We start from the raw sequence: 19,528 nt of genomic DNA, 5'->3' as shown, positions 1-19,528 counted from the left end.
GTCTCATGACCATCCTGCTCTGGCAGCTGCTGAGGAGGTGGCACATGTCCTGCTCTCCTCCAAACAGAGAATCCATGGAGAAATTTGGGCACAGCTCTGGGCACAGCCAGCATGGCCTGGGCATGGGAACAGGGGACAACTTCTCCAACTGACTGGGGATTTCTGGTTTCTCCCTTCAGAGTGCCAAGATATTATTAAAAGCTGTTTGTCCATGCAACCCTTGGACAGGCCAACCTTAGAAGATCTTTTCTGCCGTCCTTGGATGCAGGGTGTTCATCTTCCCTAGAAGATGGGAGAGATCCACATGCACAGTTGGGTCCAGAGGCCTGGCAGGTAGCAGCTCCACACATCTCTGGGCAATCAGTGGCAAAGCAAACCAGACTGTTTTTGTCCGGCCTGTAGCTCTGAGCAGGGGTCATCAGAAGGGAGGACACAGCTCTTGGGTTGGAGATGAGCTGGAGACGTGGTGTGGCAAGCACTGGTGGCCACCATCCCATCTGGTTGCTTATCTGGTTCATTGATGGCTGGAGCCCTGGGCACAGCACTGACAGACTGGTCTGGCCCTCAGGGAAGGAGAAGGAGCCCCTGGAGAATCTGTACCAAGTGGGGCTGCTTCTGGAGACACTAAGGACGACCTCAAGGATGACAATCTCCTCTTCTCTCCTACTGATGCATTCTAAATCTGCCTCTTGTATTTGCTCTTCTCCATCTTGCCTCTCTAAATGTTTGCCTGTCTGCACTGCATTCCTTGCCTGTAAAAGTAAAGGTGGGGGTGGCAGCATTTGAAAGGAACAGCAAAGAAAAAAGATTCATTTCTCTCAGTCCTTGTCAGGGTCCACAAACATATGCGGGGAACCTGATGGTTCATTTTGGAGATCTCAAAGCGCAAAAGACACAACAGGGCACCAGCCAGTTTGCTTAAACAAAAAATGCACTTTTATTTAGTGCCCACAATGCGATAGTAGGGAAAGAAATAGAGAATAGTGAGAAAGATAGAGAAAGAGGGGAAGGGGGATTATAGCTACCACGTGGAGAGTCAGAGGTCCTCAAGATGTAGAGATGCCCATAGACACGATCTTCTCCAGTGGGGTGATCACAAAGGGTGTGCGAGATCTACAGAGTCTTTATAGGCTGGTTGGGAAGAAGACCAAGGCGAGTGGAACCGAGCCAAAGAGGGCACAGGGCCAAGGCAGGCCCCTGCATCAAAGTTGGGTGCTCAGGAACAAGCGGCAAGCTGTACCCTTCTAGCACGGTCAGTATAGTCAGCTCAGTCCACTGTAACGAGCTCTATTGTTCTTGCATTCCGTTCTCATGGAGATGCATATCAGTCCTCGGCAAGCGCCCCACCTCAGCCAGGCCAGGGGCTCTCCCCAGTCTCTTCGGGGGTCTTGGTCTTCAACCATCAGAGACAGTTGTGAGGCATAACACATCCACAGACAGACTCTGACAGTCCTCAGCTGAAAAGGTTAGCAGTGCAGCCAAAATGCTCTTTACTTCTGAGCACATCCACTGCAGCAGCAGTCATCCTGGCTGGTTTGCAGGGCAGAGTCTACACCAGCAGTTGCTGTTGCTCTTTGGCAGGCTGACATGCTTTTCTTTAGAAAGGTGCTGCTCTGCTAGTGATGGAGCAGCAAGCTCTTCCTCTCAAAGGCACTGTGTTCTGCCATTATTCCCCATTCCCCTGGAGAGGGAATCTTGGAGAGATCTTTCCTTTCTTGTGGGATGAAATCCCATCACTGATTTTTGCCCCCTCGTTTCCGGTTTCTCTCTCAGTGCCTCCAAGGACTGGATTTTCTCTACTCCAACCTTGTGATGCACCGAGATGTGAAGAGCCTCAACATCCTTCTCAAAACGGATGGCTCTGTCAAGCTGGGTCAGTATATTCTTGGTCAGGTGCAGCATTCCAGGGATATGAGGGGTATGGGGCTGCTTTTGAGTGAGTGCCAGCCCCCCCAAAATGGTGCTGGTGGCAGTGCAGCCAGCCCTCTGTGAGCTGATCACACGGTTACAACGTGCACAGACCTATGGCAGGGAACGAGAAGTCCAGAGTGGCATTGCTCTGTGTGTCTCTCTTCCAGAGGGAGGGAGCTACAAGTCTAAAGCTTCAGGGGAACAAAAGCCACTGCTGGAGGCAGCCTCTAGAAAGCTCAACATTTCTTTCTGAACTTAGAGGTGGAAAATGACATAGAGGGCTTCTTTGGTATGATTTGAAAAGGGAGAAGGCTCTTCTTCAGTCATCCTCTCCAGACTACAGTGTCTTTGGAATATGGCCCACTGGCTGGGTTTTAGCCAGCTGTGGCACTGGTGTTTGAGGCAGAAAGGGCAGTGGCATTTGCAGACAGAACCAAAGGAAGAATGGGGAAGCCCAAATCTTCTGTGCAAATGTGCAGGCCTTGAGCTATGACTCAAGACCATTTGGGTTCCTGCCACTTGCATTTGCATCCCTAAGTGCAGTCTCTTTGTCTGGAGGAGAGTTTTGCCCAAGTGAGAAAGCAAAAAGGTCAGGGAGGCTGCTGGGAAAGGCGCAGAGCTGGTGCAGAGCTGTCAGCTGCTGCAAGATGAGACCAGGCCCTGCCTTGGCCAGGCTGGAGCCCCAACAGAGCCCTGGCAGAGCCTGGAGCAGCCTGGGCCTGGGCAGGAGCAGACTGGAACAAAGCTCTTGGAGCTGCAAGAGGTAGCAGCCCAGCCCTGGGTGCTTCTTAGTGGCCCCGGGCGAATCCTGCACTCTCAGAGCCCAGCTGGCAGCCGGCTGCTCCCAAGGGGAAGCGCAGCCGTGCTGAGCACAGCACAGACTGGTGGCTTTGGCCACCCACACTCTGCACAGGAGGAGAGAAAGGCACAGCACAGCCCAGGGCTGCAGGCCTGGCTGAGGATTCCTACTCTTGTGCCGGCTGCCCTGGGACTCCTGGCAAAGGTGAGTAGTGTGTGCAGCACTCTGGGCACAGGGAGGGAGCCAGGCTGCTCCGCAGGCTCCAGCACAGGGCAGCGTCCTTCAGGCATGGCGCTTCTGCCAGGGGAACCGAGGCCAGTGGGAGGCAGGGACAGCTTGTCAGGTCACATCTGCAGGACAGAAGGGCCTCACACAGCTCTGCAAGGAAGCGCCTGCAGTCCTGGAGTTCTGCACTGAGCCAGAGCAAAGGGGTGAAATGCAGAGTGGTCTGCAGAAATATTCAGGGGCACCAGGCCAGCCTGCTTTGCGCTCTTGGCCACACTGTGCAATACAGCTCTGAGCTGCTGGGAGAGAGGTGTTCAAAAGGAGCCAATTCTTGGATAAAATTAAATGGGGACAAAGTCATCAAAGCAAAAGAGAACTGTTTCTTTATAAGGATTCATCTGAGCTAGGTGTGTATCTCACTCTCCCAAGAGCCGAACACAGACACACACACTCCAACAGAATGGTGCTTTTATTGCCTTGTCCAGTCCAGGGTGAACAGTGTCCCCTTCCCCTTTGGCTGGGCGTAGCAATGGAAAACAAAGCAACATGGACCCCCTTGTGCATCCAAAGGAGATCTGTTTATTGTAGAAATCTCACTCTTTTTATACCTTTCTTCTCTAACTGACATAACTGAAACTAAACCGAGACCTAACGGAACCTGTCAGAAGAAAGGCACCCATTGGCTGCCCCAGCTGCAGTGCTGCTGTCCACGTGTTCTACCATCCAATCAGCTTTCTGTTCATGTGCTGTCCATGTGTCTCTGAACCTTCCTTCCAACTGACTCTCCTCACTCCTAACTGCCTCTCATCCTTCAACCGACTTCCAACCGTCCAGCCTGCAGCTGTGCCTTTCCCATAGGGCCTTCTGGTGAGAATAAACCTGAAACACTTTTACAATTATAAACCAAACCCTACAGCTAGGTACTAGGGAACTTATATTCTCTTCCAACCGCCTACTTTTCTGTCCCCTCCCCTCTTAATCCAACTTTCTTTTGTCTGGTCTTCGAGCTGGCCCCTCTCCCAACTCATAGCAACACGCATCAAATTAACTAGAACAAATCCAAGCCCTAAATAACAACACCTAGAACCAACAACTTTCCTTCTTTTCTCTAGTAATCTTTTGGCTGCAGCAAAATATGAACTGGTATCTCACTGAGGGAATCAGGGATAAGCCTGTGGCTTATGCTTGAGCAGTGAGCTGATTTAGAAGAGAGCAGAAGGGTTTCAGTAGGCAATTTGTGTTTTCTTTCTTCATTGCTGAAGGAAAAACACAATGTGGCTTCAGTCAGCAGGAACATTTTCAAGGTGCATGGAGGAAATGCTTGTGAGCAATTCCTAGAGTAGGAAGGTATTGCGAAAATGTTGAACTGTAAGAAATCAGGAATTGCATTTGCATGAACAGACAGTGTTGGAGCCCTCTATATCTCCTAGTGCAGTGATTAATGTGTGCAAGTGGCTAACTTAGCCTTGAGAATAGAGTAGTCCTCCTAAGATGGTTGCTGGAATGCATTCAGGAGGAAGAGAGTGGTTGTAGGAGGCTCTTGAGCATCAGAGGAAGAATTTGAGGAATGGGATGTTCCCCAAATGACCACTAGAGACCCTCAAGAGACCCCTACTCTTGTTGGAAAGAGGGAGACTGACTAAACCGATGTTGATCAATCAGGCTCAATTTTATTTGTTTTCTTGCTTACATTTATATTCTAAGTAATCAGCTCATACATATTGCAAAAGCCAAGCTCTTGATTGGTGGTGACTAAACAATAGCTTACTTCATGTTATATCAGCATATTACAAAAGTCATATCGCCTTGTAGTGTTCAGTTCCTCTTTTCTCATGATCTCAGTTTCTCTCCCTCATTCTGTTCTTTTCTAACAGTTCTGCCAGGAGCATGCTGGCTTTGTCCTAGCTTCTAATTACAAGATTAATCTGAGAGCTATTGTGTCCCTTATCCTCTAACCATTCCTCAGCCGTCTTCTCCACATACTCTCCTGTCAATAACTTCTGAGAAGTGATTTATATACGTCAACTAATTTGAGGGAATGTTTAGCCTGTGAGTTTCAGCAAAGTAATGTATAGGTCATACTTCCATGGTTACAAATGAATAGGTGAGATTTCCAAGTGAGCATATGTTAGGAAAGATTTCTGCCACTTTTCCCATCAAACTTCCCACCTATTTTTTCCCTCACATTTTCTGCCTTTTTCTGCCCTCTGATTTCTCATTCTTTCCCCCTCAGCATTCTCACATTGCTCCCCTCATATTTGCTGCTGTTTTCTCTCTCTTTCCCAGTAAACTTTCTCACTCTCTTCCCTTCATGTTTCCCTCCATTTTTTCCCCTATGTTTCTTACTGTTTTCTGCTCATGTTTCTTAGAATTTTCCCATCGTATTTTCTGCCTTTTCCCCCTCTCACCATCCTCTCCTATTTTCACTCATTTTTTTTCACCATTTTCCCCTCAGTTTTCTCATCCTTTGTCACTTAGGTTTCCTACTCTTTTCTTCCCTCACGCTTCTCTCCTTTTTTCACTCCCATTTCTCACCCTTGCCACCTCACGTTTTCTGCCTTTTTACCTCTCACATTTCTTAACCGACTTGTTCCTGTCAGTCACTCTTCCTCTTCAGTAGTTGATGGACTTCTCTTGTTTTTTCCCTGCAATCCCCTACTCCAAAGAACGGGTGCCAGAGCAGCGCTCCAAGGAGCCCGTGCCTGTGTGTATGCTGAACAGAATGGCTGTGCTCAACTTGAAGAGTCTCATGAAGAACAACCTAAAGTGCAGTGGACATCCTAATGCAGTTATGGTTTGTATTTCAATTCTCTATAGTCTTCATAGTGTTCTAAAGAAATAGGTACCCTGAGGGATACACATTGCAGGTGAGCATCCACGGCACCATCCACCTCAAGCAGATCCCATCTCCGTTTTCATCCCCTCAGAGTCACTGTGACTCCTGCCTGGATGAAACCACTTGTAATGCTTCTTGATGCTAAATGAGGTCCATGTGCACAGGAAATGCTTTTGACCCTCTTTTGGAAAAAAATTAAACGTTTTATTTTAAAATGTTCAATCTCTGGAGTTTCTTTCTATTTTCACCTGTTTGAATTGCCTTGACATCAAAATAGTGCCAGCCAACGTTCCAAACTGTCTGGTCTATGTTTGTGTGCACAGAGCAAAGGTGCCACATCATGTCCATTTCCCAGGTGTCTGTTTAATGTCCATTTCAACAGACGGCTGAAGGGGGGGCTCTGCCTGCCCCGTGCGGCTCCAGGGCTGGGGCTGGGCTGGCAGGGCCGCAGATTGAGCTGGGACGCCCAGCCTCAGCTCCAGCCGCCATCTTGTGTGTGTCTGCATCAGCCCTGGTCGCCATCTTGTGTGTGGCTGCCTCAGCCCTGACCGCCATCTTGTGTGTGGCTGTTCTCACTCTGGACGACATCTTGTGTATGGCTGCCTCAGCCCCCAGCCGCCATCTTGTGCATCAACCTAGGCCAGCTCTGAAGCAAATGTATTGCTGTTTTGGCAGCAGTCAGGGTCAGCACCGATGACACCAACACCAACAGGACAGCCTACAGCGAATGGCACAGGTTTGGCTCAAAGCAGCCTGTCCTGACTTGTCACTGACTTTTATCCATGGACAGGTCCCCATGTGCAGACACATCAAATGTCCAACAGCAGCTCCATCAGCTGTTGGCATTGGCAGACACAAGGCAGCTGCAGCTTCTGCACTTCTGCCTCTTTCTGAGCATCTCCCTGGCTGCCCTCCTGGGCAACGGCCTCATCATCAGTGCTGTGGCCTGCAGCCACCACCTGCACAGTCCCATGTTCTTCTTCCTGCTCAACCTGGCCCTCAGCGACCTGGGCTCCATCTGCACCACTGTCCCCAAAGCCATGCACAATTCCTTCTGGGACACCAGGCACATCTCCTGTGCAGGATGTGCTGTTCAATTCTTTTTTCTTGTTTTCTGTGCTACAAACGAATTTTATCTCCTGACCGTCATATGCTACGAACGCTACATGTCCATCTATAAACCCCTACACTACGGGACCTTCCTGGGCAGCAGAGCTTGTGCCCACATAGCAGCAGCTGCCTGGGCCAATACACTGCTAATATATTTTCCCTGACTTTATGTCATGGCAATGCCCTTGGCCAGTTCTTCTGTGAAATCTCACACATCCTCAAGCTCTCCTGCTCCAAATCCTATCTCAGGGAACTTGGGCTCATTACTTTTAGTGCCTTTTTAGGACTCTGTTGGTTTGTGTTCATTGTTTTCTCCTATGTGCAGATCTTCAGGGCCGTGCTGAGGATCCCCTCTGAACAGGGAGGGCACAAAGCCTTTTCTACCTGCCTCCCTCACCTGGCCATGGCCTCCCTGTTCCTCAGCACTGTTATGTTTGCTCATCTGAAGCCCCTCTCCATTTCCACCCCATCCCTGGATCTGGCCCTGTCAGTTCTGTACTCAGTGGTTCCTCCAGCCCTGAACCTCTAATCTACAGCCTGAGGAACCAGGAGCTCAAGAAAACTTTTAGGGGACTGATGTCTGGATGCTTTTCAGCTACCACACACTGCCTGCTTCCTTCTGTCATTGGCTTCTGGTGCACATCATGACTGGCCAACACTCTCCTTAATTATATTTCTTCTACTTCTGTTGCTGTTGTCTTCAAAGCAATGATGGTATTCATCTGCTCCAATTTAATAATATTCCCTTGTTTTGGGACCCAGAAACTGTCATTGTAGAGACAGACACGACACACTGTGCAACGTATCAAAAGCTTCTCATTTATTTGCTGTGTGTTTCCTTTATATACATTTCTAAACTAAGCATGTATGGAACACATTTCTAAACAACATGTGCACTTAAAATATTGGTTAATTAAAACAGCTCATTGTGTTTATTGACACAAAGCAATTAACATCAATATATTTGGCAAGCATTCATAAAAAATCTAAAGGCATGTATTCATTTCTACAAACCTGCAAACCTGCAAATATGTTTTTAATTGTCTCTGTTTTATCAGTTCCCATGCCAACGACCTTGTCTTTTTCCTTTCACAGGTAAAACACAATTCTCTTCTTCTGCTAAGTAATTTTGTTAAAAATGGGTGGAGAGAGTATTTTTCTCCTTAAAATGCCTTTATTAATCAGCTCTTAAATGGGTGGCTCGAGGGAGGTTTAGTTTTTTTGGGTTCACCTTGAGGAGGAGGGTCTTACTCGGCTTTGCAGTCTCAGGTTCCTGCAGAGCTGAGAGCCCCGACCTCATCGGAGTCGTAGGAGTTCACTTTTCGTTGGGTTGGTCTGTGGTCTGCCTCTTCTCGGGTACTTTAGGTTACAGTGAGTTACAAAAAATTGTTCATTAACACTTTAGGGTACACACGGTTCAGTACTGTCCTCTGTGGGTCCAAATTTTACATCAGTTTGGTTTTGGTAGGGGGCTTTTGGTTTTAAAAGTGTCCCAGGTTGCACCGGGGTTTCTAATTTGCATGTTGGTGGCACAGGGTCGGCCGGGGGGGCAGTGGGGAGTCATGTGTGCCGTGGCTTGCACTTTTATGGCGGTGGCCGGGGTCTTGCCGCGGGGCGGGCAGCCCAGTGGCTTCTCGTGCTGTGACGGCGGGGTTTCGACAGCGCCAGCAGAACAGGGCCGGGCCGGCGGTGGTGGGAGCTGAAAGCGGGGGAGTGGGACTGGGCCGGGCAGCGCCGGCCACGCGGCGGCAGTGGGAGCCGCGCGAGCGCTGGGAGCGGCATGGGTACCGGGAGCCAGCCGCTTGGGAGTCTTGCGGCTCTGATGATGGGCAGATTTACTCTGGCACACCGCGACTTTGGGAGCGCTGGCAGTGGCGGGCGGCTGCGGCGATGGCCGCGCGACGGCTGCGGCGGCCGCAGCTGTGGCGGAGGCAGGAGCCGCCGCGGGCGCTGAGGGGTGGCCTTCCACGGTGGCGGGGCAGGGCCGGGCTGCAGCCGCGGCACAGGATATGGGGCCGGGCTGGGCTGGGCCAGCCGGTCGGCAGATCCACACCAGCAGCTTGGGGTGGGGGCGGCAGCGGCGGCAGCTTTCGTTTTTGGTTCCTCCGGGGCTCGGGGGGGGGGCTGCTGACCTTCAAAGAGCCCCCCCCCCGCCTATAAAGGTGGCTTTTTATTGCCACACCATAGGAATTTGTAATTATAAAACATTTAAAACATTAATACACTTATTATACAATAATTAAGGGCTTTAACACTTTAAATTTTCAATATATACTTAGGAGTTTTCTAATTTTTATTCTTTTCAATTTTGCTCACAGACCTCTTGTCAGCCCCCCCAAGAAGAAATTTCATGTAAATGAGAAGACTCACATAGTATTTAAGCAAAATAAATGAACTTGCGACCACATTTTTGTTATTATTTTACTCTGCTCATTAGAGTAGGAATGAGCAAAAATGGGCAAAGCTTTCTGGCTGCCCCAGCTTTGGGATGGGCCCTGGGCCTGGAGCAGGAGCAGCTCCTGAGGGCCCCAAGGCTGGGGCTGTTGTGCTGGCCTGGGCAGATGGGATGGCAGCAGGGGCTGCAGAGCTCTCAGGACCTCAGGGACAGGGCAGCAGGGCACACGGGGAGCCTCCTTTTCCCTTGGCCCAGCACCTTCCCCATGGCTGGGGCTGAGTCCTCTCTGAGCTGCAGCTGCTGCTGTGCCCTTGAGAGGGGCTGAGGCACTCCTGCCCAGAGCAGCCCGCCCTGAGCAGAGCTGTGGGGCCAGAGCCAGCTGGGCTGTGCTGGGGAGAGGTCCTTGGTGCTGCACAGAGCTCAGGGCAGCTGGAAGAGCTTGCAGGGAGCTGGGCTGCCCTTGGTGGCTGCAGGAAAAGTCCAGAACACAAACAGCCTTCATGGCTGTGCTGGAGACCAAGGCTGGAGGGGGGAAAGGCAGGGCTGCTGCAGGATGGGGACAGGATTGAATTCCAGCACACACCTCAGTTCTCTGATGATCCTTGAACAATGTGATCTCTGTTTCAGACTGGAGCACAGCAGATGTTTATGGGACAAGAGCCCTCTGGGGCTGTGTTCTGGTTTGGGTTGAATTAGGGGAAAACCTTCAAGGAATCCCCTAATAACAAAACCTCTACCACCCCTCCCCCAACCCTGGGTTTGGGAAGGAATCTCTTGAACACAAAGTGGAAAAAACCAGTTTATTAACAAATGAATAAACACCCCCCGACACAAGGGAAAAAAAAAGAACAGAAAAAGCTCAGGTTACTGTGAGGGGGAGGGCGCGCAGCTTCTTTTACGAGCCCCGGCGATCCTCTTCGGACTCCTCCAGCCAGATCAGCTCCGGGTGCCGGTCCTAAATCTTAAAGGGGGGGGGGGGAGGGGAAGGGAGAAGAGGAAAAGGGAAAAGAAAACAAACAGAGCACAGAGGCGGCAGAAAGAAAGGAAGAAAAAAACAAAAGAACGAAAGGGCAAGAAACTAGCAGAAAATTGCGAGACAGCAAGCGCCTAGAAGCAGGAAGCCAAAGCCAAAGCCCAAAGCAGCAGCGGAGCAAGCCAGCAGGCCAGTGCCCGCCCCCCCTAAAGGGGACGGAACACCTCTTAGACATAACAAGGGAGTCCACGATATGGGATTATGGGATAGAGAGCACTGTCAACCCAGGACAGGCTGTCAGGGACCTGCAGCTTGCAAGGTGCTCTGCTCTCCCTCAGCTGCTCTCTGAGAGATGTCAATCCCAGCTCGGCACCTCAGGGCACAAGTGGCACTGCCTGTTCATGGACACACAACTGATGTCTGCCTGGAAAGGGGAACAGGTTTTAAGCCCTGATAATTTCATACTATCCAAGCAAATCTTTATTATCTGGGTCATTTGTGTACTTTTAAGAAGTGACAAAGTTTTCCCACTAGGAACAGGAATTTTCTGGATCTACAGGATTCTTCTACTGCTGGCAGGAGAAGAAATACTGACGTTACCCTCTACCTTTGCCACCAACATTCAGTCTCTTATTTCATGACCCTCTTCCTTTAGGTGTTTCCATCTCTCATCTTTAAATTACCACGTCAAAGGACATCTCTCCATGTAGAGCAGCTGGATCTATGTCCTTCCTATTGCTCCCAGAATTCCTCCTTCAGCTGTTCTCTGGTCATTCCAATGTGTCTCCCTTGACTGGCTTCATGCTTTCAGCTTCAGGGAGTTGCCCAAAATTTCAGAATTTGAAATAACAGCTTAGTCAGCATCTTAGTTATATTTTTATCTTTTATATCACCTCTTCTTATGTCCTGGTCAAAAATTCTTTGTGTATGGCAATCCCTTGTGGGTGGTGGACATGTTGATATTGCTGGGATGTCACAAAGAAATGAGGAGAGTCTTTTGATGTTTATTGAATTTTTTCATGTTCACATTTTTTAGGTTGGCCATGAAGAGAAACCTTTCTGTGCCTCCAAGTCTCACCAGTTCCTGGTCCCTCAAAGGACACAAACCTGGTGAGTTGTGGCTCCTAGTCCAGTGGCTGCACTTGGACCTCTCTCCATACTCAGAGCAGAGTTCCCTTGTCCCAGAAAGTCCCTGGCAAAGGATAGATGAAGGAAACACGACAGGCTGTGTGTGGGGATCAGGTGCAGGGCAGAGCCAGAAAGAAGAATGACTTCTGCATTTTATGGAGCTATGCCCTCCCTTGGTTTAGTGGCTGACAATAAATTACCTTCCCTCTGTGTCTCAGGCAGCTCCTTCTCCAAGGAAAGCAGGTGGGAGTTGAAGCCAAGGAGCTGAAAGCTGCAGGTGCAGCCTGGAGTGCAGGGAGCTCAGATTTGCACAAGGCTGCTCTGAGTCCCAGGGCTTGGATGGGGGAAATGGTGGGGTGGGGGTCGGGACAGAGTCTGATTGATTGTCAGCCATGAAGGGTCTTGATTTTCCTATCTATTCAAACTGCATGAGGAGATACTTAGATTTAGTGTCAATTAGAGATTGAACATATCAATGTATTAACAGGGAAAAACCACAAACAGGACCTTAATTTTTTTTCTGTCTTTATAAAAAAATAATATATTTACTTTGAATACATCTGTTGAATTAACCACAAAGAAAAAAAAAAAAAAAACCAACCAACCAAACAAACAAAAAAAAAAAAAAAAACCACACAAAAAACAACAACAACAAAAAAAAACACCACTGAAAACTTAAATTAAATTATTCCCAGAGGCTTGGCCTGTTAAGGTGTTCTGAATGTTAATGAGCCCTGGGCCACTGAATTCCTGAACTACAGAGCTGAAGGTTGAACACGCCTCTGGAGAAGTCAAATCCAGCAGCAGCCTCCAAGTGTCTGAGGATGTCACAGCCCCCACTGAGGCCATCCCTGCCCAGAGACCGTGGGGGAATGGGCAGACAAGGAGAGCATCCCTGGGGCTGGGCAAGCAGAGCTCAGAGGCACCAGCGGGTCCAGGTAGGAAATGGAGTGTGCAGTGTGGCTGTGAAAGCCCTGCCTGGGCTGTGCCAAGCAGAACAGAAAAGCCCTGACCCCCAACCCCCAAACAACTCTCTCAATGAGACATTTAAAAGGGATTACAATTGTTTGTGTACTCTGAGTTGGATGCACTGGAGAAATAATAAGAGATTCTCAGGAGGTCAAAAGAACAAAACAGCCTGTGGAGATGTGGTTGCAGGATAAAGGTCTGGATGGCCTTACATTAGAGAACTCCTAGGCATGGTAAGTTCTGCATCAGAGAACGCCCAGGCAAGGTCAGCCTGGCTTTAAGCAACAAGTTATACAATACACAGGATGCCTACAGTCAGCAGAATAAGGGAGGATGAGAACAAAACTAGATAAAATGCAAATATAGCATTTAGATTGCCAACCAATCATGAATTCACATGTATGCCTAACTAATGAGCTGCTTAGAGAATGTATAAATGTGTGCACTAACACAGAATAAAGCGGAAGTGTTAAAAATGGGCGGAGATAATACTTTTCTCCTTAAAATGCCTTTATTAATCAGCTCTTACAATGGTGTCTCGAGGGACCAGCAGCCGGGTTCGCCCTTGAGGTGGAGAGTCCTGGTCAGCTTTGCAGCAGGAAGTTTCTGCAGAGCTGGAGAACTCTTTCCTCGCCGGGGATCTCTAAGGAGTTCTGATTTCCGTTTGTTTGCCTCGGGGTCTCACCTTTTTTTTTGTATTTTTAGGTTACAGCGAGTTACAAAAATTGTATTAATCAGCTCTATTAATACTCTAGGGTATACACAGCTTAGTAATGGTCTTTGTGGGTTTAAATCTTACTTGGATTTATCTTTATAGGGGGGTTTTGGTGTTAAAAAGGGTCCCAGATTGCACTGGGATTCCTAATTTACATGTACTACAGGGTTGCCTGAAGGGTGGGGGGGGGCAGGGGCTGGAGCAGCCTCATGGCGGGCCAGAGTTATTTTGCAACTGGCAGCAGCGAGATGGCCGCGCTACACGGGGAGCGGGCGCCTCGGGGGTCCCGTGATTTCGACTGGGGGGGAGGTGCCGGTGGCGGCGCCTCGGCGGCGATTTGCCGCGTCTCAGGGAGCGGGTTTTTTTGGAGCGGGTCGAGGCAGGGGCGGGCCGCCCCATCGGCAGAGCCACGCTGACGGCAGGGAGGCCGGGATGGCTGCGCGGGCTAGGAGCAGCGGGCTGCCCCGTTGGCAGGGCCATGCCGGGGCGGGGGTACACGGCATAGCTTTGGCGGTGGGCTGCCCCCATCGGCTGTGCCACAGTGGGGGTTGGGACCGGGACGGCCCGCTTCGGTGTCTGTGCAGGCTCTCTCAAGGCGGCAGGCAGTCCACTCCGGCGTTGGGGGGGGGCTGCGGGCGGCCTCCAGCCACCAAGCAGCCCCCCCTCACTGCCCCCCCAGGGGGACCACGGAGGTGGCTCCTTACTGTTACATTACAATTTAAAATTATTACCTTTAAAATATTAATACACTTATTCCATGTCAATCAAGGGTTTCAACTCTTCAAATCTCCAACATACATTTAGGAACTTTCTAATTTTCATTCTTTTCAGAAGCACCTGTTCAATCACAATGGTTGTCATGTCTTCCCTCCCGGCGGCAAACAGCAATAACAGCCTTTACTGAGAACTTTAGAATTTCAGAGAAACTTTGGCAAAAGGTTTAATATGACATTCAATCAACAAAAAACACTTCTCAAATCATTACCTTGGCCCATTCAACTTCACAAACTCTAAGCCCGTTCAATTTTAAGTTAATCAGAATTTTCCAGAAGAGGGAATTAGAGGGGAAGGACACAGAAAGAGAGATGGACAAATAAGATGTAGAGAGATATATAGAGAAATATAGAGAAGAACACACACAGCTACCAACTCCTGGATTCCAGCAGTCTTCAGATAGAAATTCCAAGAGGTAGTGGAGTCAACATGTGTGCTTGCCTTGTAGTCAGCCTTAAATACCCCTTGGTCTTCCTGGGCCCTTCCCCCAGGTGGGACTTTGAGTCACCTGGTCACTCAGGAGCTGGGCTGGGGGGCTGCAGAGGTGGGTGTGGAGCATTGCCTTGGGTGTGCCAGGGCTTGGCAGACACTGCTGGGCTGGGATAGAGGCTCTGGGGGAATTGGGGTTACAGGGCAGGGCAAGGCTGGACCTGCCCCTTCCTCCCCCACACACGAAATGTTTCCACAACAATCTCCTCCAGTCTCTCATAAGAGGCAGTGTTGGAGGTGGAATCCCAGTTCTTGCTATGGGCACCCTTGCAAGTGGATGAACCTCCCAGGCTCTTGCCCTGGAGGGATGTCCCTTGAATGGAATGTGATAAGCTCATCTCAACCCCCTTCCCAGGAGAGAAGACCTAGTTGAGGCAGTTCTCTCTTAGGTCAGAAAAAGGCACCCATAATGCTTTGATACATACTTTTCCAGCCTATTGGTTCTTCCCCTTTGGTACCACCCCTTTTTTACTTACCCCAGGTTTTACCCTGCTGGGACAGGGAGCTGCTGTCCATGGCCACCCCTTTGCAGGATAATAAAAGCTACTCTGTGGAACAGCTACACAAGGCTTCAGTCTCTCTGTCCCTGAGTCAGCCTGGGATAACTTCGCAAGGCAGAACTGAAATCACTACTAAGAGCTGAAACCACTGCTAAGACATGAATCATTTGCAGCCCCTGGCTGTGCCTTGCTGAGGCTGCCCAGCAGCTGAAGATGGCCCAAGACCCCTGGAAAGGCTATCTCTAGCGAGACCTCTCTCTCTGGGAAGATTGCAGCTATCTGGTTCAGACTACAGACCTCACGGCTGTTCACAGGCACTTGGACAAGAAGGACAGTTCTTTTCCATAGGAAGAAAAGCACAAGATCCCACTGTTTGGAAGGCAGGTGAGAGCCTCACTAGGCCAAGGTCAGCCAGACTTGTCACTAATAGCAGATTTTGTCTGAGAGCAGTCTTTTGATACAGGGAATTTTGGAGGTGGAATCCCAGCTCTGGCCATGGGCACCTGGAGAAGCAGGGCAGTTCTTTTCCACTGGAAGAAAAGCACGGAGCCTTCTCCAGGGTTTTGTTGACAGATGAGACATGAGCCTTGCGAAACCATTGCCAGCCAAACTTGTCCCGGAAGGAGAGATTTCCTCCTCGAGAGAGGCTCATATTCCAATTTTTGCATTCAGGCAGCTCCAGATCCCTCAGCTTTGGTTGCACAGCAGCTGAAAATGCAAGTGCAGGAGAGCCCTATTTGTGCCCAGCCACAGCAGGTGACAGACAGCAAGGACAGGGCCCTGGCAGTGACATTTGCAGAGAGTGCCTTCAGCAAATGCTGAGGCTGGAACTCTGTGCAGAAGATGCCCGGGCATCTCTGCAGGGAGACAAAAGGAACAAATTTTCATTTCGGGCCTCCCTAGGGAGCACCCAAATGGTTCCTTTTCAGGGCAAGGTTCCATTGCCAGCTGGTTCTCCAACTCCCAGAGGGGATCCCAGGGGGCCAAGGAACTGAGAGCAGGGATTTTGCAGGAGCTGGGGACAGTGAGAGAGCCCAGGCTCTGGATTTGTGTTTCTTGTACAACTTCCTGTGTGTCTAAAACACTCCTTGCATGGTTCTGCCTTGGGAAAGAGGAACTTCCTTGGTGGCATCTTGGGCTTGGCACACCCTTCAGGAGTGTGTCTGTTTTCAATGGGGAAACTCAGGAGTTTTAGATTGCTAATAAAAGAAGAAAACCCCTCTTTGCCTGAGTGCACCCAGTTCTCCCAGCAAAGCAGATCCCAGCTGAGTAAGGAGAGGAAGGATGGGGTTGGGGAATGTGGAGCAAGGTTGTCCACACTAGGTCAGACCTCAAGCCACAGCTTCACTGAGCAGGCCAGACTTCCTTGTGAGAGTCCCATGGTCAATATCAGTCACTGAATGTTGCTATCATCTCTGCTCTAAAGAGAAAAATACACCCTTGAAAATAGGAATGTGAATTTATTAGAAGGTTGTTGAAATATTTCTCTATAACTAGGAAAAAGGACTTCCACTAATGAACTGCAGCAGACCAGAGGGAAATCAAGGCAGAGCCGAGACATGAATTTCAAAGGAAGTAAGGATTTTAGGAAAGTTAAGGTTTTAGCTAAAGATAAGCTTTGCCAGAATTAGTCAAAGTAGATAGATAGATAAGCTGTGCTGAAAAAAAATTAGAAGTTAATGGTTAGTTGGAAGGAACCAGATCTAGGGTATCAATCCCAGCTCTAAATAACTAAATGCTTGTCATTTTTGTGTTTCTTTAGCTGTGTTTATAATAAGAAACAGAAGAAACTGATAAATAGATTTAAGAACACAGACAATTGTAAATCCTCTAGCATCCAGAAACCCATTGAATAGGCATGGAGTAAGGAAACAGGAGTTCTACCAGTTATCATTTGTCTTGATATCCATTGAAAAGGTTGAAAGCATGGAATAAGGAAGACTCCTCTTACTTCCTCTTTTCACGACCCCTCTCCATAAAAGAGACCACTGTCTCAATTCAAAGAACAAACTACACATGCTTAATAGCTTTTTAGCCAATTATAATATGACGTGGAGAATGGGAGGTGTTAGTGCTATGAATGTGTTTTAGTATTTTGGGTATTCAACTTTTGTAAATGAATTGACTTTGTAACCACCTGTAACTTTGCAGAGCCTATTAAGGAGGGATCCCACACAACTGTCCTGTGTCATATTAAACATAAACTTTCTAACTCTAAACTGTTAGAGAGTCTTTTGTCCATCACAGTTGGGTATCAATAGTAGATCAATATTCATATTTTAATAAGTCAGCAGTGGCACAGGAAACTCAGAGCCAATATGAGCAAACATTCTAACTGACTACAGAGGCCTCAACAAACCTGAGTTTGTCAGTGGTTTCCCTCCTGTCCCCCAGCCCCTCCTGGACCCAGAGCCTGATGGCATTTGTGCTCACTCAGGTTCATCTCCCCACACCAACACCATGGGAGTGCTCAGGCCTGCTCTGAGCAGTGCAAACAGGGGCTCCTGAGCCAGTGCTGCCGTGTCTGTGCCTGCAAGGATGTGGCACGTGTGTGAGCTGGGGGAGAGGCCAGGGCTGCAGAGGGGGGATGTTGTTGGCAGGTGCATGAGGACGCTCTGGGATGCTGTCCTGGGGTGTCCAGCACAGTGGGGATGGATCAGCCCCCTGCTCTGCTGCTCCTTCCCGTCTCCTCCAGGGACCTTGCAGAGCCCCAGCCATGCTGTTTTACCCCAGCCTGCCCACAGCCACCTTGGAGCTGCTCACAGGGCTTTTCTCTGCTGAGCATTGGCCTGGGCATGTTCTTGAGAGAGCCTGGGCAAGGAGCCCGGAGCCCCCAGGCCCTGCCCTGAGGTGTCAGCGCTGCCCCAGCAGTGCCCATGGCCTGTCCCTGCTGCAGCCCCAGCACTGCCACCCCCAACCCTGTGCCCGGCCCCAAGAGCCCTCAGGCCCTACAGCAACACCAGGGCCAGGAGGGCAGTGGGGCAGGGCCACAGGAGCAGCACTGGCAACACCAAGGGCTGCTGCTCCTGGGCACACCTGCTGAGACAGCGCTGATCTGTCCCCAGCTATGCACACAGACATTGCTGCTGCAGCTCCAGAGAAGGGAACAAAAGGGATATCTCTGCAGAAAACTTAGCTGGGAGATCTTTTATTTTCTTTAAAGTGACCAAGAGTGCAGCCCCTCATTGACCCAGGTTGTGGCCACAGGGAAGGTGGAGAAACAAAATGAGAAATGGGACAATGACATTTCTTTGCAGACAATATTAAAAAAGTAAAACAGAAAAAGAGCCTCCAAAATAAACTAACAAGAAGTACCAAAGATGACTTTTATTACAAGTGATTAAGGGGTTCAGGGCTGGAGGAACCACTGAGTACAAAACTGACAGGGCCAGATCCAGGGATGGGGAGGAGATGGAGGGGGGCTTCAGGTCGGCAAATAGTGCATTGCTGAGGAACAGAGAGACCACGGCCAGGTGAGGGAGGCAGGTGGAAAAGGCTTTGTGCTGTTCCTGCTCAGAGGGGATCCTCAGCACGGCCCTGAAGATCTGCACATAGGAGAAAACAATGAACGCAAAACAACCAAGTCCTAAAAAGGCACTAAAAGTAATGAGCCCAAGTTCCCTGAGATAGGATTTGGAGCAGGAGAGCTTGAGGATGTGTGGGATTTCACAGAAGAATTGGCCCAGGGCATTGCCATGGCACAGGGGCAGGGAAAATATATTGGCCGTGTGCAGCAGGGAATAGAGAAAGGCACTGGCCCAGGCAGCTGCTGCCATGTGGGCACAAGCTCTGCTGCCCAGGAGGGTCCCGTAGTGCAGGGGTTTGCAGATGGACACATAGCGGTCGTAGCACATGATGGTCAAGAGATAAAACTCTGCAGAGATGAAGAACAGAAAGAAAAAGGCCTGTGCAGCACATCCTGCATAGGAGATGGTCCTGGTGTCCCAGAGGGAATTGTGCATGGCTTTGGGGACAGTGGTGCAGATGGAGCCCAGGTCACTGAGGGCCAGGTTGAGCAGGAAGAAGAACATGGGACTGTGCAGGTGGTGGTCACAGGCTATGGCACTGATGATGAGGCCATTGCCCAGGAAGGCAGCCAGGGAGATGCTCAGGAAGAGGCAGAAGTGCAGGAGCTGCAGCTGCCTTGTGTCTGCCAATGCCAGCAGGAGGAAGTGGCTGATGGAGGTGCTGTTGGACATTTCTTCACTCCGGCCACGGAGTCCTGTTGAAGGAGAACACAGTGACAAGTCAGGGGAGAGTCATTGCTCATTTGCTGAGCAATGCCCAAGCCCTTTCTCCCAGCCCTGCCCCTGCTGCTCTGTGCCACCCAATTTTCCATTTCTTAGATCCCTTCCTTCAGCCCAGTGCCTGGAGCTCTGCTGGGATCTGGCCCCATGGCTGTGATGAGCAGGGGCTCTGCCCATGGACACAGAGGGGTCAGCTCTGCTCTGCAGCACTGGGGTCATGGGAATGGGGACAGGGGCCAGTCCTGGGGCTGGACTTCATCAGCCCAAACTGCTCCTGAGGCAGAGGAGCTTGGCTGCATTTCCTGTCCCAGGGCTAAGGAACAGTGATGGCCAAAGGGAGTTTGAGAGGGTTTCCTGCTGTGCCCAGGGAAATCAGAGTCAACTGTGCAAGGCAAGAGCATTGGCTGTAACTCAGTGAAGGGTGGGGGGAGCTGCTCTGTTGCTCCATCAGTCCCCA

At 49.9% G+C, this 19,528-nt stretch overlaps 1 protein-coding gene across 1 annotated transcript; it reads right to left on the bottom strand.

Moving 5' to 3' along the window:
- Positions 1-235: 235 nt before the first annotated feature.
- LOC310923487 (olfactory receptor 14C36-like) lies at positions 236-19,023 on the bottom strand (the record flags this gene model as incomplete). The annotated part of the gene is made up of 2 exons (XM_083885472.1): positions 236-282; positions 18,159-19,023. 2 exons carry the CDS (start codon positions 19,021-19,023, stop codon positions 236-238), a joined length of 912 nt encoding a protein of 303 aa, XP_083741598.1.
- Between the last annotated feature and the right edge of the window lie 505 nt (positions 19,024-19,528).

Source organism: Zosterops lateralis, assembly GCF_965231275.1.
Source record: "Zosterops lateralis genome assembly, contig: HAP1_HAP1_SCAFFOLD_68, whole genome shotgun sequence".
NCBI classification, from domain to species: Eukaryota; Metazoa; Chordata; class Aves; order Passeriformes; family Zosteropidae; genus Zosterops; species Zosterops lateralis.
Note: the sequence above shows the minus strand (reverse complement) of the source record. Positions and strands in the feature narration are given on the sequence as shown.